At 57.7% G+C, this 24931-nt stretch overlaps 1 protein-coding gene across 1 annotated transcript; it reads right to left on the bottom strand.

The window, feature by feature from the left end:
- Window positions 1-4830: 4830 nt before the first annotated feature.
- Window positions 4831-23820, bottom strand: Aspg (asparaginase). The gene is made up of 15 exons (XM_032908531.1): window positions 23539-23820; window positions 18687-18795; window positions 17646-17757; window positions 16280-16405; window positions 14798-14881; window positions 13952-14078; window positions 11081-11193; window positions 10272-10454; window positions 10042-10155; window positions 9630-9743; window positions 8482-8577; window positions 8072-8235; window positions 6793-6879; window positions 5319-5418; window positions 4831-5104 (listed from the first exon to the last, which is right to left on the bottom strand). The coding sequence occupies exons 1-15, from the start codon at window positions 23618-23620 to the stop codon at window positions 5021-5023; spliced, it is 1695 nt and encodes a 564-aa protein (XP_032764422.1). The 5' UTR covers window positions 23621-23820; the 3' UTR covers window positions 4831-5020.
- Between the last annotated feature and the right edge of the window lie 1111 nt (window positions 23821-24931).

Here is a 24931-nt window from a genome sequence, read left to right as displayed (position 1 = left end):
CAACTCAGGCTGTCTCCTGTACTTGCCTGCTGTGTGCTCACACCTTCTGCAAAGGAAGGCACCTCTCCAATGTGCAGTTGGGACACAGGCACTCAACCAGGAGGAAATGCTCTGACCAGGCTCAAATCCAGCCTAGGCTCCCCAGTAGCTCCTATATTTGGGCCAAGGAAGCTGGGGCAGGAGGAGCCCCTCTCTCCCCGTGTTGCTAGGTTATCAGTTGTCCAGTCAGTCCATTCCTTTCCGCACAGCCCCATCTGACAGGCCCTGACCACTTGGAGGAGGAAACGTCAAGTCAAGCACACTTTGCTCAGAGCCACTTAAGGTTTCACTCAGACCTCTCCCATGCACCCATCCAACCTCAGAGCCTGAGGCCCCAAAAGATCATCCTGGCCCCGATTCGGCATCAGGACTGGGCCTGTCCCCACCACTCTGCGTAGTTCTTCACCAGCCCACGCGTGATCCTGGAAGTCGTCCATTCATACAGCACACACTCACAGGATCCCTACCCCAGCCTGGAAAAGGGGAAGCTCCTGCAGTAGAATTCTCAGCTCAGCAACAAGACTACTGAGGGCTCAGTAGCCTTAGCCCCAGTCGCCGCTCCCGCCCTGGAGCAAAGAACACCCCTTGACCCAGAGGCCTGCCGCGGGTTCCTGCCAAAGATTCAATGGCTTTGGACTAGGGAGGATCGATCAGGAGAGAAGCAAGGTGACGCTAGCGCCTCTTGCCAGCGCACGTGTCAGCAGTGTGGGCGAAAGAGCAGGCTGCCGCGGGTCCAGAGCCAGCGTGCGTCCCGGATCGTCGCTCTGCACTCCAGCCAGGCAGCGAGAACGCACGGGTCTCAGCGATCGGGGTGCCTTCCTCCCCTCTCAAGCCGACCTTGGCCGTCGGGGCCGCCCCGTCGTTGCTGTCGCCGCCGCCGTGCGCGCCGGGTCTAGTGGTCCTAAACATTTCACAATTGCGCTACAGAACTGTTGAACTGTTAAGAACCACTGGACCAGGCGCGCCTGCACACAGAAGCTCTGCCCAGCCCGGAACCCCCGGGCCACGGCTCAGCGTCCTCCTGCGACCCGGCCCGCGTGGCCCGGCTGCACTCCGTGCGGCGGCGGCCGGCGTGCCTGCGCCTTTTATGTGGCACGGCCGCCCCGCTCGGCGCCCGAACGCGCCAGCCGCGCTGGCCGGACCGGTTTTTCCAGGCCCGCGGGTCGCGCGGCGGGTCGGCCCAAGGCCCGGGGAGCTGCTCCGCGTGCCCGCGCGGGGGTGGCCCTGAGTCACCGGCCGCACCCGGCGCCCAGCTCGACGCATCTGGCCGGGGTCGGCGCGGGGGCCGCACCCGCTGAAAACCTGAGCGTCGGCTTTGCAAAGCTCGCCAAAGGGGCCACGCCGACGGGGCACGCACCGAGCCCCACGGGCGGCGCGGGGGCGGGATCGGACACGCCCGCACCGCGGACTCGCTTCAAAGAGAACTCCGTGGGAGGGGAAGGAGGGAACAAAGAGAAAGTGAAACTGGGTGGGGGGGCTGCCGCGAGTTTCTGCTTCCCAGACCTGGGCCTCTAGGGCGGTCGGAGGGGGCGGGGCGAGCCCAGTCCTGGCCCCCTGTGCCAGCTACCAGGGACCTTGCCCCAAGTCCAAAGGGCCTCGTGTGCTCCGCACCTGCAGGCGCCCTGCCCTGTAAGTCACTGAACCCATAAAGGTTCTTTTCCAGTGCAGACTGCTGTAAGGACAGTGTTAAAGGACACGGAGAGCGACTGGAGTCACCCTCTGAATCCTTCCCGCAAAACTTGAGCCCCTGAGGACCAGCAGAAGGCTGTCATAATTCTCTCAAATCCAGGCCAGTCTGCCCAAGGAACACCAGAATCTGCAGTGCCGGGAGCCACAGACTGAGTAGAGGCAGGAGGAAGCCACTGTGCTGTGAGGAAGCCTACAGACGTTCCCCTGATGGCGCTGTCAAGTTTAACGTTTGCACTTAGCTTGTAGGGTGAAAAGTGAAGGCTTTTGCATGTCCTTCTGCAGTTGGATCTGCGGCCTCAGAGAGAAGCAGTGCTTTCTCAGAGGCTTCACAGCCCTCGGCGGAGGCGTGTGAGTCTGACAGAACGTGGAGTCAGGGGCTGGCATGGAGGACTAGGGCATGTCCACAAAAAGGCATGGCAGAGTCTTACTCACCAAGCACACACTACCTAGGCTGGAAGTCATCTCCTACCTCAGTGGGAAACGGAAAAAACGAACAAACAACAAACACATCCCATCGCACCCCGTCTAGCCTGACTGGACTCCCATCCCGCAGAAAACGTGGGCACTACGCCTCAGAGGGGACTTTTGGTAGGCAGGTGATAACTATGGGCCCCTATGGCTCTCTTGAAACAGGAAATACTACAACCAGAATGGTAACCTTGAGGAGATGGGTGGGGGTGGCCTGGAGGGCTCAACTGGGGAGTCTGATTATAGAATAGAAAATGCTGGGAAAACAGAGGGCGTGACGAAAGGGAGATGTTCCCTAGAGATAGCCCTGGCGCTCAGAGGAGCTGAAGCCTCCCCAGAGGGGAATTACCAGTGTGCAAAACAGCAATGGGCCTTGCCTGCTGGGGGCAGGGCTCAGCCCTCCTCCCACTGTGAGGAGGGCCATAGGGTTCCCCAGCTTATCCCAAGAGTCTGGTCTGAGGGCTGCCTGCATCACCTCAGCTCTGCAGGTGCCAACAAGGGACCCCCAGGTTCCTGCAGTGACCGGTAGATGGAAGGATGGTCCCATGCCCTTCTTGGGAGCCTGAAAGGAACATGAGTGTCCCAGGTGTGGCCTCATGGGTCGTGCCATCTGTCTAAGCAACTTCACTGTGACCCTCAGAGGAACTTAACTAATGCGGCACCCACCTCCCTTCCACGCCTTCTGGACAGTGCCTGTGAGGCCAGTCCAGCATCTGTCTGGTCCCTTGAGAACCAGCCTGGCTGCCAGGTCGTGTAGGAGTCCCTCTCACCTGCCCAACTGCTGACGCCCCCTGACCCTTGTCGCTCATACCTGCAGAAACCCGTATGGCAATCTGAGGAAAAGCCTCAGTCGGGCCTCACACAACTGGCAGGCGGGGAGTGGGGGGTGTTTCAGCAGGATGGGGAAGGGAGCCACCTAGGCTTGCACAATCTACTGAGTGTGGTGTATCCCAAGCAATGGCCCTGCCAGTCCCTCGGGAGGAGGGTGAGGACTTGCGATATGCGGACATCAGGTTGAGCTCCCCTGCTACACTCTGCTCCAGCACCTATGTCTGACAGTCTCACCACAGCGCCCCCGACCCCGGAAGTCTCAGCCCACAGGTGAAATCAGGACTCCGGACGCTCATGCCCTGTGGGACCTCTCCACCCACTCATCAGAGATTCACCGAGGTGTGGGGCAAAGGCTTCTGGGCCCTGCTGTGCCCGGGCGGTGTTACCGGGTTGTGCAAGGTGTGAGCACACCTGTCTGGGTGAGGAGCTGGGAGGCTGCCAGCGCAGCGTCTGCTGGGGCCTGGGAACCAGGCTGAGGAGCCTAAGGTGTGAGTAGGGGAACCTCAGCCTGACTCACCCACATGGCAAGGGCCAGCTTTTGGGGTCACCCAGGCCCACCATCCTTAGGGTGTAAATTCTCATGGGGGCCTGCCTGGGTGCTTTCAAGCCCTGTCTAGGGGCCCAGAGGAACACCCTCAGGCAGGCACAAGGTAGAGGGCGGCTCCTTGCTCCTAGCAAGAAAGGGCAAAGGCTGAATACGACAGAGTAGGCAGCAGTGTCTCTCACCGGGGAGGGTCACGTCCCTTAGGTGTTTGGACTGAGGGCTGAGCGGGTGCCTGCTTCCTAAGGTCCAGCTTTGCCTTAACCAACACCTGCCCACCCGTGTCAGGATGCCCACTTGGTCACCCTGGTGGGATCCTTGCCTTAACTGCAAGCAGCCCGGGGCTGCAGAGGACAGCAGGTTAAGAGGCAGAAGATAAACCCCTCCCCCATGCCTGGGGGCCATCTGCCAGAACACCGGGGTTTCCTGCCACTCCTCCTTAGCCCCTGGCTGCCTCGAAAAGGTGACTGAGCCCCAGAAGAGAAGAATCAGGATGAGTAGATGGGCCCCCTCCCCCGAAGCTGCCAGAGGGGATGGGGTGGGGCAGGGCAGGGCAGCTTGCTCAGGCCCTCCCCATATCACCCTATCCTGCCATGCCTGGCCAGCCCTGGGATGATTGCTTAAGTGGACTGCTGTCTGCTGTGGAGACGGCTCTCTGCCCCACAGCCTGAGACCTATTCCCCACATGTGTACACAGTCCCAGCCCAAAGACCCATCCAGGCCAAGTAGCAGCTGTCCGGACGGCTTTATTGACATTCTACTCAACAAAGACCTCCAGATTTGTCATGCCAACAGGCTGGGAAGCAGTTTAGCAGAAGACGACCCCCAACTTAGGGAGGAGGAGTCCAATGCTCTGAGTCAGCTCCTGGGACACCTGATAACAAGGCCAGAACAGAGCTGGCTTCTGAAAGCTTCGAGGTCTCACCAGCTAGAATGGTGCTAACATAGCAGCCGGTCGGCTGGCATGTGCCTGAGGTCCCCGGGCAGTAAGACACAGCTCCTGCTGCAGCAGGTTGGGGGCCAAGGAGCACTTCCTGGAAACAAGGTCTTCCGAGGACTACAGGGATGCATCCAGGGCAGGGCTCCCCGTACTCCACCCCTTGTGTATGTGCCTTGTGTATGGAGTCCAGGCAGTCCCAGGAGTAGAGGATAGTCTGCCCAGCCTCAAAACTCCACAGCAGTGGGGATGGATGTCAGCTGGGAGCAGGCCTAGGTCCTTCCAGTCAATCAGCTCCAGACTGGGTAGGGTGAAGGTCTTCTCCTACAGGAAGCCCCACCAGCCCTATCTCCCGAAGACCGTGTTTACTCTCGGGGTCCCCAAGAAGGGCTCTGGACGAATGACCCATCTCTCATGCCCACTTCCTCCAGCCGTCTCCAGAACTGGCTCTGGTGCAAGGATCCAGTCGTAAACCAATGAGAGTTCACTAAGGAGGCATCAGACCAGCCCAAGACCTAGTGGGGCTGGGGCTGGGCGCTGACCCTGTCCTTAAGGCTCTGCAGCAGAGCCACCACATCTGCATTCCCAGCTGCTTCGGCCTGTAGGGGAGAGAGACCGGTGGGGACTGCTGGACTAGAAGCCCCAAAGCCCCACTGACCAGTCTGGATGCCCCACCCTCACCCCGGGGACTGGTAGGACACAGCCTCACGGAGTGTGATGATCCTAAGGAGAGTTATTTCCCTAGGAGATTGGGCAGCTCCTGGTGCAGGGCTTGGGAGGGTAGCTGAGGACCTCCAGGAGGCAGGCACTCACTACTTGCAGGGCACAGTGTCCATCATAGTCCGGCTGTCCTAGGTCAGCCCCAGCCTGCCACCATGCCCGCAGGCCTTCGCTGTCCGCCCTTGATGCCAGCCTGGGAGTGGGGGGAGGGGCATGGGGAGAAGCTGTCAGAACCTGCTGGGTCCCTCGCCTGCCTACCTTCCTCTGTATGTGCCTCTCCTAGTGCCCTAGGTGCTCTTACAAAGACAGCCCTAAACAGCTGATCCAGCTGCACCCAGCCCTGGGGCGGGAGTCTAAGCTGCAGGCGGCCCAGAGTCTGGTTTCACTTATGGGGTGTGACTGTGACTCAGGTCAAGGGCATGGACACACACACACACACACACACACACACACACACACACACGCACCTGTGAGTGTGCACACACCCACCCCCTGCCAGTTTCATATTTCACAACACAGACTTTGTGATGTGTTTGGCCTGTCTCAAGATAGAAGGGAACCCGGGAGTTGAAGGGTCCAAGTTAACCCTGGACCCCGGTAGGCTGCGGCATCCTGGTTGGAGGAGAAGTGTGGTGGTCACTTTTCCCTGTAGAGAAAGGTTGGAGCGGACATCCCTGCCCTTGAACAATGTCTTCATTCTCCCACAGTCTGTACTTCTGCTCTGATAGCCAGGTCCCACCCTGGGTAAACTGAGGCTAGAAGAGACCCAAATGGCCCCTTGACTCCTTCCTGCTCAGGAAGCCATATCCCCAGGTACTTCTGGGGTGAATCATGCAGGAAGCACCTCCAGCCAGTTCACCTACACTGGATCTCCACACCTCAGCTCAGCTAGCAGCTCAGGTTAGCCCAGCCTCTGTAAAGCAGGGTCCTTGGGGCTGGCTGACTCTAGGCTCAGCTTCCTGCGTGCTGCCTCAGTTTCCCCATCTTTCATATGAGCCGACAGGTCTGCCTGGGTGCAGTGCTGACCCAAGCTAAGAGGCCCTTCGAAGCCAGTTACTGCCAGCCTCCATTCTCTTGCTCCCTCTCATTGTCACCTCATCACCTCTGTGGGGTGTCCCTTGTCCCTCCATCTTGGGGGGAAGTCAGCAAACAGCACTTTCCCCCTGCGATACCGCAGACCAGTGTAGGGGCCTGAGGCTGAGGCGGGTAGACTGAGGACATCCCAACAAGTCAGTCTGAAGCCTCATGACAATCTCCAGTACCTGGGATGAACACAGCGTGACAGCACCCAACCCCAGCTGCTGCGGACCAGGCTCTTCTCTTTCCCTGTCTTTGCTCCCACTACCCCCGTGCCTACCAAGCCCACAGCACACGCACCCTTGCTGGGTTGTTCTGTTGGGTATTCCTGTAACGGGTGTGAGGGAGACACTTCTGTCAGCCAGGCCAGTGTATGCCACCTGGGTGTGGGCTCCCCCTCCTCGGCCCCACCCTGTGGTCCTGACCCTCCCAGCAGTCATATTACTCTCCTAAGGCCACCCCCCTTACATACAGCCCCTCAGACCATCACCTGCACAGCTCTGTCCCCACGTCCTCCAGCTCCTGGGGAGACAGGTGAGCCCCAGCGGCCCTCAGCAGCCTGATGACGCTCAGATGCCTGTCATGAAAAAAGTGCTGATTGTTGGTGTGGCCTGGACCCTGCCAGCCTCATTCTGCTCTCAGAGGCAGGGTTGGCAGCAGACAGGAAGTGCCCACCCAGACACCCACAGCCTAGTCCCAGACAAAGACTGTCCCCTGACTCTTTGCCCAGGGTAGGGTGCCATCTCAACAGCCTCCATTCATCCAAGGCACCTTCACAGGACGTCCCAAGTCCCAAGGCACCAGTCGGCAGGCTAAATAGCTCTTTATGCAAACTGTACACCCCAGGAGGCCAGACACATCATCCCAGACACATTCAGCCAGCCAGTCCCAGTGTGAAGTCCCATACCTGAAGTGACCTCTCCCTGCTTCTACCCAGGACAGGCTCTGGGGAAACCAAGTCAGCCGTGTCCCAACTCCACCCTTGGGTATGGTCAGGGAAACATGAAGAGAGGGGTCTAGCGGGGCAGGAGCCATTTTCTGGGGCAAGCTAGCTAAGCCACACCTGGAAGGGAGCCACCTGCTGGGGCAGGGATATCAGCAGGGCCAAGGTAGACAGAGCCTCCCATACATGTTCTAAAAGGAAGGCTCTGCTTCTGTCACCGGGGAAGGACCAGGACTGCATACTACCATCTCATATACCTGAGCAACTGAAGCACCCCACTCCCTAATACCCCAGGGTCTGCGTGCTGCAGTGAGAGGTCCAGGAGGAGCTGCTCTGGTAGAAACATCTCTGCCAGGCTGGTCTCTGCCTGGACGTTGGCAGAGACACACAACACAGGATGTTGGGCAATGCCCAAACACCCACACTCTCTTAGCATTCCCAAGGCAGAGCCTGGCAGGGAGGACTGGAGAGGATGGGTTGAAGTGGGTTCCATTCCGCAAGGGGTGAGGGCCAGTTGGGGACCCTCCGCTTAGGTGACCTGTGTCTGTCACCTCTGCTAGCTCTTTCTCTGCCAGACCTCGGGACGCACGGATGACCGGGTGGTCACCAGGAACTCCTCACTCTTTGTCAGTGGTGTTCTCCTTCCCTAGACGCTGCCAGCATCTTCTGAGGTCACCTCCTCCAGGAAGTCCTTCCAGATTGCCCCACAGAAATAAGCCTCGGGTCACTGACCCTGTTTGTGTCCCACCCGATCTTGGTTCACATCGGACGAGTGTCCTCCGTCCAGCTGCCCACAGGCCCACTGCGGCACCCGGGCCCCTGGTACCTGCCCCTCACGGCCAGCAGCAGTGGGCTCTGACCGTCCTCATTACGGGCATCCACATCCACACCCTTCTGCAGTAGCATGGCGACCACTGAAGCATGCCCTCTCCGTGCAGCCACATGCAGTGGCGTCTGGCCACTGTAGTCCTTCAGGTTGAGGTCTCTGCCCTAGGATGACACGAGGGCACACAGCCTCAAAACAGGGCTAGGAACAGGTCAGGTGAGTCACTTACAGGACTGGGAAGGATGAGAGGGCCATCCTCCCCAACTTCCAGCAAGGCCCTCGGGGTAGCATGCAGACCCATTGCCCAGTGTGGCTTAGGAGAGTCAGTGAGACCCCGGGGAGTGCGTTCTGCCCCTGTGTGAGCATCGTCCCGCATGCCCACTAGCTTGGTCCCTCAGTGGGGAACTCACCAGCTCCACAAAGGCCTGCAGAGTGTCCAGGTCACCAGCATGAGCTGCAGCCAGGGCCAGGCCGGGCAGCAGAACTTCCTTCATGGCATCAGCATCCTGATGGGAAGGCAATGGCGACATGGGCCCCTCCATGCTTTGAGGCACTGAGTCCTCTGACAGAACCGCAGTGCCCTATGTGAACCCCTCTCCCCGCACAGTGGAGTAGGAGGCCTTACCACAGGAGGGAAACACCAGAAACTACCCCACTGGAGGGCTCTGGCAGGAGCCCCCGTGCCCACCTGCAAGTCTACCTGGTCCCATGCCCTGGAAGTAAAAACCAGGTTACCACCTGCTTCCTTCTATCTGCTGTCTATGCCAATGACCCCCAAGATGTTTCACTTTCTGCCTCCACTGCAGACAGGATGATAGTCACAGATCGTTCCTTGAGAGCATGGGAAATGATACAGGAACCCCCCTCCCCGCCACACACCAGAAGGACCTCGGTGCACAGGTATAGCAACATTCCTGGAAGGGCTATCGTCCCACTGCCCAGGGGCTCTCCAAGGCCCCCCGAAACTTTCAAAGTATCACTCTGTCCAGCATCCATGCTGACCTAACCACAGCTTCAGGCCAGCAGGGTCCTCGAGGGACTGGGAACCTCATCACACAGCCACCCTAATGACAGGCCACACATACAGCAGCATGGAGTAATTAGCCACCTGGCTCATAGACGCTGCAGGAGCCACTTGCTGGGCTCCCGGGTCCTCAGCGTCCTCGCCTCTGCTAGGGTCTGGGCACTCAAGTACTGAGGGCAGAGGGAATCTCGGAGAGCAGGCCGCATTCCAAGGTGCAGCTGTGTGGCCTGCAACCCTGAGTTCAGAGTCCTGGAGAGACCCGAGTAAGCCCTGACAGACAGCATCCCCATCTTGCTTAAGCTCATCCCAGCCTGAGGACCAAGCCAGCAGGACATGCCCTGACCACAGCAGCCCCTGCTGGCTGCCCCATCTTTTATATCTCCACACAATCGACAGGTCCTTTTCCTGACTCTGCCTTGAGAGCCTTCCAAGTCCTCGCCATCCACCCCAGAGCTTCTTCCGGTCTCCTCCTAGGAGGAGGACCTACGCGTGTGTTTGGACCCTGCTGCCACCCTCACACAAGGCAGTTAGTACCTGGCTGCCATTCATACTGAGAAGCCATGTGGCCCTGCAGCCCAGCATGTCATCTCCCAGCAAGTCATCTGTCGTAGGCAGTGTCATCTCCCCACGAAGATCCTTGGCCAGCAGCTAAAACAGAAGGGTATGGAGGCTGCTGGGCTCAGCCAGCACAGGACCAGGGAGCCCAGACTGTTGGGACAACCTGGATCCCAGGGCAGGGTGTCAGGAGTGGTGGGGGAGGAATACTGAACTGGTATTCAGAACCCAAGACTCCCCAGAGAAGGGTAAGGTGTGGCCTGAATGATCTGGGTCCTGTCTTCCCTTCCACTTCCAAAACACAGACCCGGATGCTCCTTCTGGCCCTCTTAATAGTCATCTGGCATTCGTGTGCTCACAGGAGCGTCCCCAGTCCCAAAGGTACACCCACCTTCTTCCTGTCACTCAGGCTCAGCCCTGGCTGGCCCAGCACATAGGACAGTTTGGCCAGGGCAGCCTCTGATGTCATGTCGAAGCCTGAGATTATGCCGGCTCCTGCCATGGCCTGTGGGAGGAACAAAACAGGCCAGAAAAGGAGGCCGGTGCAGGGGCCTCCCCAGCAAAGGGGACACCGAACCCAGATACGCTCCCTTTTTTCCCAGGCCCACTCTCTACCCCTACCATCCCAGGTGCATAGTCGGAAGTCACAGCCCCCTGAAGGCAATGGGTACAGTTGACAATGATCAGGCCTCTTTCGGCCGCCGCCCGGAGCTCCTGTAGTAGGTCCGGCTTGGTGGGCCCATTCCCAGAGCCAAAGGTCTCCATGACCACGCCCTTCAGTGGGGGCTGGAGGAAGGTCCGGACCTGGGCAGGGAGCAGAGATTCGGGGAGCTCCAGCTAGCAAGACCAACAGAGCTTATCCTAGGCTTCCCAACGGACAGGGACCGGCTTCCCTCTCAGGGTTGCCTGGCTTTCTCTGACTGTGGGACAAGCTGAGGTAAGAGGGGTCCACAGAGACTATGGAAACAGCCAGTTGACAGGGCTGAAGACAGGAAGCAGAAAAGCCAACAGCGCAGCAAGAAAAGGCGGAGAGACGCAGCAGTGGGCGGGGCGGGAGGAGTGCAAACAGGCTAGCCTGAGCTACGTTCTAAGAAAGCAGGAACAACAGAGTCCTGGGGACACTCCCAGCCCAGAGTGGCATCCAAAGGGTGGCACCAGGTGTCCACACGCATCCTCGTGTGTTCACACGCATCCTCGTGTGTCCACACGCAAGCCCACATTCAGTTTAGGGGCTCAGCCTTGCTCCTTCAAGCAGACATCTGGGAAGAGCGCGGAGCTCAACTAGGAAGGAAGAGGCTGCCCAAATGGGTAAGCAGAGAAAGGTGTGGAGGGGAGGAAATGAGACCATAGTACCAGGGATCCTTGGGAGGCAGGAGAGCAAGGGAGCCATGGAGAGCACTGCAGAGCAGAAGGTTCTAAGGCTTCCCTACCAGGGAGGCGGGAATCCCAGGGTAGAGGCGCAGTAGGCCCACGTCAGGCTCCATGCTGCTGTGGACCACCAGGTGGCTCTTCCAAGGGGCCTTCCGTACCAGCTCACGGTTGACTGAGGACAGAGAAAGGTCTCCATGTGCCAAAGCTGCAGGCAGCGCACAGCTGAGGCCCCAGCCCCTCTCCAGTCTTTCCTGCCCATCCTCCTCCAGGGGCAGGAACGGGCATGGCAAATTATCGATGGAGCTTCACGAATCCTGGGCACCCAGAAGCCTCCAGCCCAAGAGAGGTGGGATGTGGGTAGCTTCCCTGTACTGGACTGCACCAGGGGATCCTTTAGTCCAGCCTAGGAAAACTGGGTCCTGGAGAAGGGGATGGCACCCGTGAGGTGCTGTGCACAGAGCTGGGACAAGACCACAGCCCCCGGGTACCTCCTCCAAGATTGCCCACCCTTGCTGTCCTCCTGACCTTATGCCGTGTGAGGGGGTCATGAACTCAGAAGGTCTGAGTGATAATCACCCTGACAATATTCCGGACACACACTGAAGGGTGACGCACGGGGGGTGGGGCAAGAGAGGGAGCAGGGCCCTCAAGCAGTAAACTGCACCCTACCGGCTACAGCATCCATCAGCCAATACAATGGCAGCGCTAGGCGGCCTTTAATTTAAGGACCTGCATCTCAGCTGGGCAGACAGATAAGGCTGGGTGGCGGAGTTGCTGCCACCAGAAGAGTTATGGCTGAAGGGGGTGGGGAGAGGGTGGGGGGTAGCACAGAGACAAAGGACCACTGGTGGCCAGTCACCCTCCAGATGAGCCAGGAAGTCTCTCCTCAGAATCTCTAAGTCCTCCCCACAGGGACTCTGGGAACATAAAGGGGAAGGCAGCAGTGACCAAGCCAGGCTGTCACCTCGATCCTTCCACAGCCCCTGCTGTGTTCCAGGCTGAGGGATCAGTCTAACCTGGTAGTCTAGTCTGCTCTCTTAGCCTTAGGGTCTGAGGTGTCCCTGCAGGTTCTGGGGAGGCAGGCGGCTCCTAAGTACACTGAGTTCCATATGCCTGTGTGTCAAAGGCATGACATAAGACCCCAAACTAGTGGCCAACAGGACCAAGGGGTGCCTTTGCAGCAGAGTGGCCCCTCCCCCAGTTCCTCTGCTCTGTGGGCTGGGAGGGCTCCCTGCAGAGGCGGAGTTAGGAGTGAGGAAAGGGGGAGATGGCTGAGGTACACGGGAATGAACAGAGCCAGCAAGACTTAGCTGCCCCAGGCGCCATACCCCTGTGCCAGCACAGAGAAGACTGAGCAGCCATGATCTAGATCCATCACCCTTGTCCCCTCACCTCCCAGAGGGTAAAGGAAGAGCTGGTGGCAGGGCAGCCCTCGGGAGGCCCACACCACATGGCATCATCAGGTTTCTGTCCTATGGAGGACAGCAGGAGGCAGACGTGTGTACGCAGGAGCCCCATAACCCTCCCTCCCCAGGTCCTAGCAGCCACACCCTGAGCAGAACCCAAGATTTCTCCACACGAGGTGCCAGAACCAGCCGGGCAGCCTGCGGATAGCAAGTAGGCGGGGTGCAGGTTCCCACACACCCACACAGCAGGATGCAGGATCAGGATATTGGGCTGGGACTGGGGGTGAGCCTCAGCCCTGTGCTAGGCAAGCTGCACTGGGCGAGGCTGGGCTTGCAGCCCAGGTGTCCCAGTGCTGTGTAGGCTTTTAGAATCGGGGTGAAGGCCTCTCGGCCTGCAGGAGAATCTCCAACCCTGTGCCCAGATAAGGAATGACTCAGGCTTAGAAAGCTGAGCAACAGAGCCGGTCCACATCCACTGTCCCCCGAATTCTGAGCCACTAGTGCCACCACCCAGTGCCACCAGCCAGTATGGGCTAATAGCTAGGCCGTGGGCTAATAGCCATAAGCCACCATCTAATGCAGACTCTTCCAAGGAGGTTTCGACATGTCCAGGCCCCAGATAACAAGTGGCCCTCTGCCACCCCAGAGACCCCGGCGTTCAGGTTTGGGGTTTTTTTCCTGCCTAGAGGGTAGGGAGAAGGGAAGGCTTTTAGGAAACAGCCCCGCCCTCTCTGGAGGTTCTCCGGAACCTGGAACAGCTTCTGATGCCTATGAAGAGTACCAAGAACAGACACCTGCAGGTCCCGGCAGTGCTGCGTCCCACCCACAGGACCTGCTGTGCCCAGGCAGACGCACAGTGTGGGGGAGGCTGCCTCCACCCTCCTAGAGAGATGACTCGATGCCAATCATCCTGTCAGACAGGAAGAGCTGCTTTGGCCCTAGACTAGCCCGACCTGAGCATGCACACGGAAGCCCAGTCCTACTAGGTGCAAAGCCCCTGATGGAATTCCAAAAACAATAGGGCAGGGACCAGAGCCCCGGCTTCATCTCAGTTATAGGCAGGTCTGGGACTGTGTTCAAGAACCTGGGACCAGGGGGCACTGGGGCCACTTGCCTCAGAATCAGATGGCTGTTCAAGTCTCCTCTAGACCTGGTTAGGACAGGGCAGGGAAGGACTAGGAGACAACTGCCCTGAGTTGAGAGAGACAGAGGCTCTTAGGAGGATATGTATCTAAGACGGGAAGCTTGGGGCCATTGGAGTCAAGGTCTGATTGGCACCAGAGGCTGTTCTGCACTTAGGGTGTCTAATCCCTGCTGGAAACTCCAGGGCCATGACCCTCTGTGTGCAGCAGAGGCACAGGCTGTCACTGAGAGGAACTTCTTAGCTGAGGGTCATGTGAACCAGACTCCCAAGCTCTGAGCCTGTGTTCACCACGGAGGTCTCCCACCTCCATGCAGACCCCAGCACCCCCCTGCTCCTCACTGTCAGTCAGTGGGCTTACTGACTGTTACAGATCCCCTTACTTGTTACATCTGCGCCCACAGTGGCTAGAGGGGGCAGGTTAGGGGAGCAGAAGGCTGCAAATCTCCGAGCGTCCACCTTGGTTGTCCGATTGCCCCGAAAGAGCTGATTCTGGAAGAACAGGCAGACCTGGGGGGATGGGGGGGAGACAGCAAGCAGCTCAGAGCCAGCCCCTGGCGCCCTCCAGCCCTCTTCAGCCCAGCAGCATCCGCATACTAAACCTTGAAGGTAACCAGAAAGCAGGGTCCCTCCCAGGTCACCTTCCTGACACTACCACCAAGTGAAGACCCAAGTCCCTTGGGGCCCAGGGAGCCTGGCACTGAACACACAGATGGCCGGCTGTTTGCCCAGCACTTCTCCTCTGGTGCCTGTACTGGTACAAGGAGCCAGGGACGCCGGAGACTCCTCTAAGGTGAGTGAGGTTGGGGGACCAACCTTGACCTGCCTGCTCCCCTCTCATAATTCCCAGCCTCCAGGGAACAGTTAAAGGCAAAGAGACTCCCACCCTGGCCTGTGAGGGCCTGTGCTGTCTCCTGTTCTGCCAGATGAGACAAGGAGCCCACGAGGAAGGAACACACGGACTCCAAGCCTAAGGTGGACGCAGTCCATTTTCGTGGTCTTATGCATATGTACATCACACAGTGTAGAGTATCTACAACCTGGCTGCTGTCAGGCATGTCAGCGCGGAGGGAGCGGGGCTCTCCTTCCTCAGCTTTGTCAACTCCACAGTTGTGTTACTTGGGAGGGCAGGGACAGATGTTCCAACTTCTGGCCTGTGGGTCCCATGTATGCCTGGCATTCACTCCCCCACCCTCCGCCCAGGCCACAGGTGCAGCCAGGCCAGATACCTCAGGGATGACGTACTGGCCAGCCATGAGCAGAGCCCCCAGCAGGTTCTCACGGCCATCACTCCACAGTGCGTGGATAGGAACCTGGAGAGAGGACAGAGAGGTGGCTGAGGCCTGGGAAGTCAGGACGTCCCCACGTCCCACCCTAGGCAAACCTCTCAGGCCCAGCCAGGCAGAGGAGTTGAGGAAGGCTTAGGCTGAGGAATAGGGTCTGGAGATGCTTTGCCTGCTCCCAAGGCTGCCAAACACTGCCATTCCTTCTCACAATGTCTGCACTGGGTACCTTGACCTGTCCATTTGGTTGCCACAGAAGTAACCAGTAGACACCCAGGCCCAGTTTGGGTCCCCAGCCCCCAAAGCTGCAAGGTCCAGTTCCCTCACCACTCCAAGAGCTATGGGTCAGGCAGGGGCCCAGGGTGGAAAGCCCTTCCTGAGGCAGAGCAGCCTGGCTCATCCCTTCACTGCCTGTACCACAGACAGTGCCTAGAGTGGCTAAGCCATGCCTGAGAGGACACAAGTGGGCAGGACTGCTGTGGGATATGGGGAGGCCAAGGTCGGCAAGAGCCTCTGGCTGGAGAATGCTCAGCTGGGGGGCCAGACAGTCTCTGGAATGCATGAGTCTGGGAGGACCTGTAGTCACGGAACCTCAGTTCCCCCTGGGAATAATAAGGACTAGGGCTACTGTGCTATGCGGTTCTCTGGGAAATTGGAGCAACTGGGCCAGAGCAACTGAACCAGCACTCCTGACAGTACTTGGCACTCTGAAAAGAGGGTTTCTGGTAGGGGACAGCAGAGCCACCACTCCCACCTGTTGGATGGTTCCCCTGGTTATGCTCAAAGGGAGGGACCCAGATGCTGGCTTACTGTCCATAGACCTTGGCCTCTGCCCCATGGGGGATTCTGAAGGGCTTGGGTTTAGGACTGGCTCTAGTGATCACCCATAGCTACAGAAACCCCAGCCAGCCTTTACTCAAGTGGATTTGTTTACCCAGCATTCCAATGGCTTTGGTTTGGGCGAAGGTGTACTAGGTTAGGGCCAGAGGAGGGAATATCATATGTCAGGGTTTCTAGGGATAGCACCAGGAAGAAGAGGGTAAGGGGGGATGGGGAGGTCTCCTGAGTAGCTGCTCTCTGTGTATCTACCGTGCTGAGTCTTAGGTGGTGGCAGTGAGCAGGGACATGAAACCCAGCAGGAAAAAGAGGGAAAAAAGCCCTGCACGGTAGAACAGTAAGGGGCTAGGCTCTGGAGACCTTAATGGATAAGAGATCCAGGAGACCATGGGTCCCTAGGTTCAGGTATCGGTAGGAGCTCATCCAGGTGGAGTGGAATGGTCAGGCAGGACCCCGCTTAAAGCATCTGCACACTCTAGCCAGCAGCACACAGCAGGGACGGTGCCAAACAGCCTCTGAGGAGGAAGCCCAGGGCTGGCCGCGGCCTGGCTCTGTGGCCTCTGGAGGTCTCTGACTCTGAGGACGTGTTACCTGGGCACCTGTGAGGATGACCGGTTTCTGCAGGTTTTCCAGCATGAAAGAGAGCACTGATGCAGCAAAGGCCATGGTGTCCGTGCCGTGGATGACCACAAAGCCCTGGTACTGTGTGTAGTGTCTCTGTTTGGAAGGGATGGGCTCAGGCCAGGCCAGGTCTCTCCACCACAGGCCTTTTCCTGGGAACATGGCGGCAGGCGGGTGTCTCCTCGCAGGCCATGAGAAAGAGGAAAAGTCTGGGGTCCTGGTGGAGAGCTTGCCGTGGCCCCTGCCCTCTTGCAGGCCCTCCCTGCAGTCTGCTGGGAGTCCCACTCTGTAGCTTGCTTCAAAGAATGAGGGGATATGATCCCCAGGGACTCCCCAGATTTTCAGCTGGTGCCTTCCAGGAGCAGATTGTCCACGGTGGACACTCTCTAACCATCACTTCCTGGTGGCATGCTGGTCAAAGTTGTGGCTGACAAGACAATAGTTCTGAGAGGCTAAGAGGTTCGGTGCACAGGAACCTCTTGATCCATTGAAAGACCAGAGGAGCTACGCTGTCCCATGGAGCACTGTGCCCTCTGCTGACCATATGAGGTACAGCAGCTTCACTCCCCAGCCGTGAAGCGCACCAGGCAGCTGGGTCAGTGCCCAAAAAACCTTCATGAGGGTGAGGTGTAGCTCACCCTGCTCTGTGAGAGCGCAGTGCCAACTGGACCTAGTTTGGAGACTCTGTCAGTCACAAGCGAGGAAGACTGCTCTGGGAAACATGGAGCCCAGGTTACTCTATTCAGAACAGCTGGGATTTTTTAAGGGAGGCTTAAGTAAGCATAGCTATGGCCAAACCTGAGAGCCAGGTCGTGGGAGAAGAGAAAAGCTGAAGGGAGAGTTGTTAGTTCCAGAGTAAAGCAGCTGCCCTAGACGCTACAACTACCAGTACAGTACACTGTGATGGCGGGTTTGGTGCTAAATCCACTGAGGTTGGGATTGGGATGGGGGGGTCAGGTCCACAAAGGTACTCAGCCCCCACATACCCCACCATAGATCCAGCCTCTACTCACATGACAGAAAGAGCATCAGACTGTGCAGTGCGTTGCCCAGGACCCAGCCCCTTCCCGAGGCTGCCATGCAGATTACCGTCTCAGGTGGACACAAACTCTCTACTCAGTGTTCACTTGCCCAGTGTTCTGCAGGAAGCCTGCCCTGCCTTCCAGTCCCGCTCACATTTAGCCCCCTTACCCCCACTATAACCTTCCCCAGGATTCACCTGCTGTCCATACCCACCTTCCAGCCCAACCCAGCTTTCTGGCCCCACCCACATACCGTAGCCCCGCCCATGGCCCTACCAATCCCACACTGCCCTGCCCACAGTCCCACCCTCTACCTCTATCGTTTGGGCAATTTGAACCCATTCAGTGATGGTCATGTCACTGGAGTCGAAGAGTGGCTGGCACTCCAGCACCGTGTAGATGATCCTCTGGTCAGAACTGGCCGGGCTGCATGCAGGAGGCAGAACCTGTCTCCCATTCTGCCTTTCTCCTGATCCAAAGCCCCACCTCCACGGCGTTCTCAACTAGGGTGTGGGGCGGGGCTGTGTCATCGTGGGAGGGGCTTTAGCATTCTGGGAGGGGATTTGGGTATGGGCGGGGCTGTGGCATCCTGGGAGGGGTGGGGTATGGGTGGGATATGGGCGGGGCTGTGGCATCCTGGGAGGGGTGGGGTATGGGTAGGGCTGTGGCATCCTGGGAGGTGGGGTGTGGGGTTGTGCCTGGCAGGGGTTCAGATGTGTAAGGGGGCTGTGTGATTACTGTAAATGGCCTCTCCCTTAGCCTTACCTCTCCCTTGCCTTACATCATCTGTACAAGCCCAACCTCCCTCCACCGGAAGTTCCAGGGACAGACTGCATCACCGAGAGGTAGACAGGCTAACCTTAAGCAGTGTCCCTACACTAGCTCAGAGAGAGGTCAAGACCAGCTCATGCGGAGCAGAAATCCACCTCACTGGGCCACGAAGGGTATAAGGTAGTGAGGGCTCACAAGATGGCCATGCTGGAGAGGGAGAGGCCATCTGGGTTGGCCCAGCCTCTTATGACAGACTTGGTACCAAGACAGGGGAGTCCTTATGGTGTTTGCTGAGAGCTTCCTTTACTCCTGCCCTTTCGAGCTCAAGGACTTAAGGGGAGGAGAGGAGGAAGTGGAACAGTAAGCTGAGTCTCAGGCACACCCAGGCACATGTCCACCTCCAGGAGAGGGCACAGGCTAAGTCTAAAGCCCATGAACTCAAGGTGTCAGAGATGCTCGTGCAAATGGCTCACAGAGAGGTCCCAGAACACCGGAGACTGTGTCCTCTAGCCCTGCCCACCCTTTCAACCCTAGGACAACTGCACATCATCCCTGCTTTGGAGCCTGGAAGAATATTAACTCACGGCAACACCAGCGTATCCTCGGGCAGGCTGTGGGCTCTGGCATACTCTTCATCGTGGAGCATGTGAAGTGTCCTCAGGACGGCAGCCAGGCCTCTCCCAGGTACCAGCACTGCGGGCAGAGTCCAAGTGGAGCGCGGGCTCCAGATCAGAGCCGTAGCAAGCACTCACAGTCAAACGCCCTTCCTGGAGTCCTGGGTGTAAGGCTCCGGTCTAGGGCAGGGGCCAGGCTTCAGATGGACCAGACAAGATTCTTTAGATTGGGAGCCCTGGGCCACAGCAGCCCCTCAGACCCCAGGTAACTTAGGTAGCAATTTCATCTGGAAGCTTTGGCATCCACCTCTGGAGCTGACTCGTCAGACGGTCCTAAACTTAGCCAGGCGATCCCAGAAGCTCCAAGCACCAGTGTCTGCCCTGTCCTGCCTCTCCTTGTATCAAATGTGTCTGTATGTCCCACCAAGAAGGGGTCTGTGGGGCCGGGCCCTCTCCAGGCTTTGACCCAATGTATGCTGCTGTGTGCACTTACGGCCCTACTCCCACCCGTCTGTGTGCACTGTCCACCCCACACCTATTTCTCATCTATTGGGTACTCGAAGGTCCAGCTTGAAGCAGTTCCTCTAGGAAGTCATCTCCAATGCCAGGGTCATAACGCCCTTCTATGAGCTTCCAGAGAATTTGGACTGTGTACCACTTTTCCAAGGTCCACTTCAGGCGCCCTGTCCCTGTCCTCAAACAAAGGGACCTGCATCAAAGGGAATGCTGTGTGTGAGTCCTGCTCCCAAGGCACCCCAATACGTCCTACTGTAAGGCAGAGGTCCCAGAAAACAAGACTGAAGTCCCAGCCGTTTCTCTGCTGCCTTCTGCTGGTTCTGTGACCTTGGGCAGATTGGGTAACCTCCTCAGACACAGTCACTGTACCAATCCCTGTGTGAGAGCCTCCCCATAGACCTGGGCCCTGAGCACAGCAGGAAAGGCGCACGGGGCCTCAGGAGATGGTGGCGTGTCACAACCTTGGCTGGCTGGTCCCTTTTCTGTGGCTGCATCATGATTACCAAGATGCTAGTCCTCCAACAGCCTGGTCATTTCTCCGCCCTGGACAGTCACGCTATGCCTGCTACTGGGGGATCTGCAGCCAAGCCCTGACTCATGAGCGATTCAGACTCACATGCTACAAGCCAAGGGGCCGTTATCCACCGGACTGGTTCCCAACCACCATCCTGTGCTCCCTCTGCCTCTCCTCTGGTCACAGCCGCAGGCTCCCTCTTTGCCATAAGGCCCTGTGCTTATTGTAGGGACATGGACACCTCTGGGGACCATGGGGGAGGCGACCCATCTCTGGCCAGGGTCATCAGGGAATGAGTCTAGTAGGCTTTCCTTCCCACTCCACACCACGCCTGAACCAAGCTGCCAGTAGCTCACCCCAGAAGTTTCGGCTGCTGCTGAGGGACACAGAGGTGAGGAAGGGTTTAGCCCTCAGCACCCCCTTACTCGGCCTGCAGACCTGCTGGCCCCCAGTCTGATGCTGTCTGCCTCAGCCACGGAGGCATCCAGCCTACCACCTGACCAGGGGGTCTACCTTCCCCAAGGATGCTCTTGGCTACTTCTTATTTCTTGGGGTGACTCTAAGGACACTTGAGCACTCCAGCCAGCCCCTGCCGGCCCCTCCTCCCACACTAACATCTCTCCTATCTCTCCCCTACTCGGCTATCCTGCAGCTCCTTGACTGCTTCTTGCCAGCCCTTAACTGCTACAGGCCAGCTCTCGTTCCCAGAACCAGATGTGCTTCTGTGCCACAACCCCAGGTGCAGGTCAGGAGCCTGCAGAATCTGGAGCCGTCACAAAGCTGTTCCCCACCACTGCCATGCCCTCCGCTTCACCAGGCACCCCCCGATCTCTAACACACCCCCAGCCTGGCATGGAGTCCCTAAAACTTCTGGGGTGCAGTCTGCTGTCACTGTCACTTATGGAAAATGTTCCGTGGACAGGCTCAGAAAACAGATGAGTTCTGCATGTTTAGTCAGCCCCATGGGCCTCCAGAGACACCTTCGTGTGACCAGGACATCAGCCGGCCTCCACATTCAGGAGCTACTCAAGAGAGCCAACATCCTTGTCTAAGAACCTGCGGCATTTGTCTTTTGTGACCAAGTTTTTGGGTGCACACATCGGAGGCCGTTTGACAGTGCAGCACACAGAACGGAGGTGCTGTCTCATTACAGACAGGAGGAATGTGGCCTCAAACTAGGACCCTGGCAGCCTCCAGAAGGTGGAGGAGGCTGGAAGACGGCTCAGCTGTTAAGGCCTTGAGACTTTAAACTTTGCCTCCAGGAAGAGGGATGGGCCTGAGGCTTTCACTGCTGAATGGCTGACTGGTAACCTCATCTCTCACTGAGACCAGACCGCCACTCTTCATGTGCGTTCCCTCGACAGCAAACGGCACTGGGCTATCTATAGATCCTCCAGGGAAGGGGATGTGACAGGGTGCACTTAGGCGAGGGACCTGTGGACGTGTTTGCATCACGTAAGTGTCTTCTGTCTACAGCTGGACTATTAATTCTGATCATGGGGAATGGCTCCTGGGCAATCACGGGTTGGACTGAGGGGGTACAGACCCTGGGAGCCCCCAAGAATCTAAACTCTCCTATTTTTTTCTTTCTGGAAAGAAACTACAAACTTGTTTTCCCATGACAAGATACCAGAAGAAAAAAAGGTGTCGCAGAAACAGCCAAGGAAGACAGGACCTGAGTTGCCAGGTAAAACCATTTTTCTGGATTCCACTTAAAATTAGAATTTGCTGCGATTTCTCTCAGTGTTCTGATCCTGGCCTTTATTCCCGATTCTGACTTTATAAGCTGCATCCGCTTCCCATAGAGGGCACCCCCAAAGCATATAACCCTGGGACGCTGAGCCCCACCCTACCTAGGAGCTCCCAGGAGCCTGTGCAATGGTCACACTGGGCATCATCCCACCTGACTAGGGGGCCAACTGGGGCCACTGGGCAGGGGGCAGCCTTGGCTACTCTGTGCAGAAGCTTAGCTCCCCTGTGGTGGTTGCAAGGAATGGCTCCCAAGGGCAGCAGGCAAGAGGTAACCTAGTCAAGCACAGGAAGCCCTGGAGTGCCCAGGCATCACTGAGGCAAGCCTGGGACCAGGCTTGGGCTCACTGGACACATGATGTTCTTGGACTTGTGACATTTTCATAGAACTCTGACAGGGGTGGTGGAGAGGTGAGGCATGCTGTCACCTCTGCCCTCTTCTGCCCTGACTCCTCACACAGTGTTGGGCACTGTTTACCAGCAGGTACACAAGCTGTTCCAATAGTGACAATCTAAACAGCTTCTCTGTAGCGGAAGCCACCACTCCCACTCACAAAGGGGCCAGGACCCACATAAAGCGGGGCCAAGTTGGTTAATCATTCATGCCAGTGGGGCCATCCGGGGCAGGCAGGGCCTGCAGCCCACAGTTCAGCAACCCCATGGCAGGGCACACAGGGCTGCGACATGCCTGAGTCCCAGGTTCCAGGCTTAAGTGTTACCCAATTTGCCTTGCTTTGGGTTCTGCCACATTCCCAGAAACCCTTTTCCTTCATAGAAAGCCAAGGGGCCCGTTCACATCTGTCTATCTGAAGAACCAGTGGTTTCTGCTACACACGAGGCAGGTGAAGTGTTTGGGACCCCGAGGAAGGGGCTTCTAAACAGATGCCTGCCGGCTTCCCATCTCTTCCCTGGGCTTGCATATCCCAGAGCATGGAGCAGGTTTCGAAGGGTCCTAGATCTTCACCCATCTGAAAACCCACACCCTACCGATTTGGGGCTTCAAAGTATTCCACTTTCCTGACCCATCACGCTCTTGCAGCCTTTTAAGAGAACCGTAGCATACACGGGAGCATCCAAGGGGCGTGGGGCACAATGTCACCCACAGGTGGGACTGTGCTCAGAGTCCACTGGTCCCTTAGCTTGGGCCAACCAGTTAGGTCCAACAGGACTGCAGTCACCTATGTGTCAAACCGAGAGGGGAAGCATCAAGGGGTGGGACAAGGTCCCGGTGCGTAGAGCCAGTCCCTGTTTCAGGCAGTTCTGAAGCCTCCTCTCTAAGCTGTGCGCTCCGTTCCTCTCTCCTTCCCTCACACTGCGGGTCCTGGTCTGGCCACACGTCCTCCTCAGGCCAGCAGCCAGGCGCCTGTGTTCTCAAAGGAGCTCTCTGAGAGTGGCCCCAACCCAACCCAACAGCATACACTGTGCCCACCGGCAGGAACTGACCCTCTAGTGTTCAGGTCCTTAACGGATGCCATTGCTTTGCCCATCACACCAGTGAAGGCCAAGCAAACTGGCCATTGGGGTGTCATCAAGGGCATTCACCAGGGTGTCTCAGCCAGAGGCAGCAGACTGTGTTAGAGGACAGTCTCCCAAAACCCTGACCCTGGTGCCCAAGCTCCTTGAGAAGGCAGTTGGCCCTTAGCTTAGGAAAATGCAGGAAGGAGAGCAGGGAAGCCGCTCAGCCTGTCTGAGGCTGTGCTAGTCCCACCGCAAAGGAAGCTAGCTCACTCTGAGGGCTTTCAAAGGCTAGAGGGTGTGGAATGTTCCAGCATCCTACCCGGCGCCCCCGGGCACAGAACAGGGCAGTCTCCCGAGGTCCCTCTTCTCTCCGTGTGTCTCATGGCTTTAGGGATACATCAGGTCAAGATGAGTTACCATACCCCTCATCCCTTCTAGGACCTGGGCTTCAGACTCCCAGCCACCAGAGCTCCCTACCGCAGAGGGAAGAGTCCTGTCCCTCTCCCCTTGCAAGAGACAGCCCCAGAGTTCCCAGTGGCCCAGCCCTGAGGCTGTTCTGCTTAGGACATGGGGATACAGACTCACCTCCGCCTTCACTCCGCATGCCGATGGTGCCGCCAGTGTAGATGGCCAGCAGCCGCTGCTCGGGTCCGGTAGCACGCGCCATGGCTGGGACAGCGGACTCCTCAGTGGGGACAGAGCCAAAGGGAAAGCAAGACCGGGAAGCGGAGGAGCCCGCAGGGTGGGGCTTACTGGAGGTCTGGGGCTCCTCTGGTTGGTGGGAACTGAAGATCCGAGGTAGGCTGGACCTCGGGGTGGAGGAGGAGTCGCCTTCAAAGTAGAGAGCGGGACTCTTGTAAAGGACAGGAAGGATGTCTGCTTGGGATGGGCTAAGGCCATAGGGGGTGGGGCCTCAAAATGGGGCGGATTTTCTGGGTTTGCCTTACCTGACTCAGAGGCCAGGGAGCTCCGGAATGCCCAGTCAGGGCCATTCTCCTGTCCCGGCAGGCACAGGGGTTCCAGCATTGCCGTCTAGACCCTCTCTACAAATTCCTTGAGTTTCCGAGGGCCGGGACTCACTTGTGGTCTAGAGGCACCAGGAGGGCAGGCTCCCAAGAGCTGGGAGACCCTGATGCAGAGGCAACACACCTACTGTGCTCCTGAACTTGGAGCAGACCCAGCCCCTCAGAGAGAACTGAGCACCGTCCCCAGGAATGTCCCCTCCGGATTGCTTTAGGCAAAGGTGGGGCTATCTCTAATGGGATGGTGAGTTATGTTGCCCTGCCTTGATTACTTGCTGGGAGCTCACAGGCCCAGAGGCTGAGAGTTCAAGATCTCGGCCACACAGGTTCAGATCCTTCTGGAACCTTGGCGGGGGTGGGGTGGCGGTGGGGGAGCATGATTTTTTTTTGTTTGTTTGTTTGTTTTTTACTTTTTTTTAAAATTTTTTATTTATCTAATGTATATTACAGATGGTTGTGAGCCACCATGTGGTTGCTGGGATTTGAACTCAGAACCTCTGGAAGAGCAATCAGTACTCTTAACCACTGAGCCATCTCTCCAGCCCGCATGATGTTTTGCTATGTCTTTGGTCTGTGTTTTGGACGTCCAAATCCCCATTCTCTGACTTGGTCACATGTCTTTACATTCCTGTTCTGGGAACACAGCTCTTGTCCTTCTTGAGTTTGCCCTCCTGTGACAGGATAGCAAGGGATAAAATGCTACTCTGGTGGGGACGGTGGCAGCTGTAAACAAAGAAGGATTGTGATGCTTCCACAGGTGACCAAGGTCTCCATGAAGAGCTGCCATGATGGCAGAGTCAGGGCAGAACAGGACAAACATGCCAGGCAGTGCAAGCAGCTGAGGCTAGAGCAACTTGACACAAGCTAGAGAGTCATTTGGGAAGAGGGACTCTCAACTGAGAAAAGACTTCCATAAGATTGGCCTGTCCGGCATTTTCTTGATACACTGATGTGGG

This window comes from Rattus rattus, chromosome 7 (genome assembly GCF_011064425.1).
Source record: "Rattus rattus isolate New Zealand chromosome 7, Rrattus_CSIRO_v1, whole genome shotgun sequence".
In the NCBI taxonomy this organism is placed as follows: Eukaryota; Metazoa; Chordata; class Mammalia; order Rodentia; family Muridae; genus Rattus; species Rattus rattus.
Note: the sequence above shows the minus strand (reverse complement) of the source record. Positions and strands in the feature narration are given on the sequence as shown.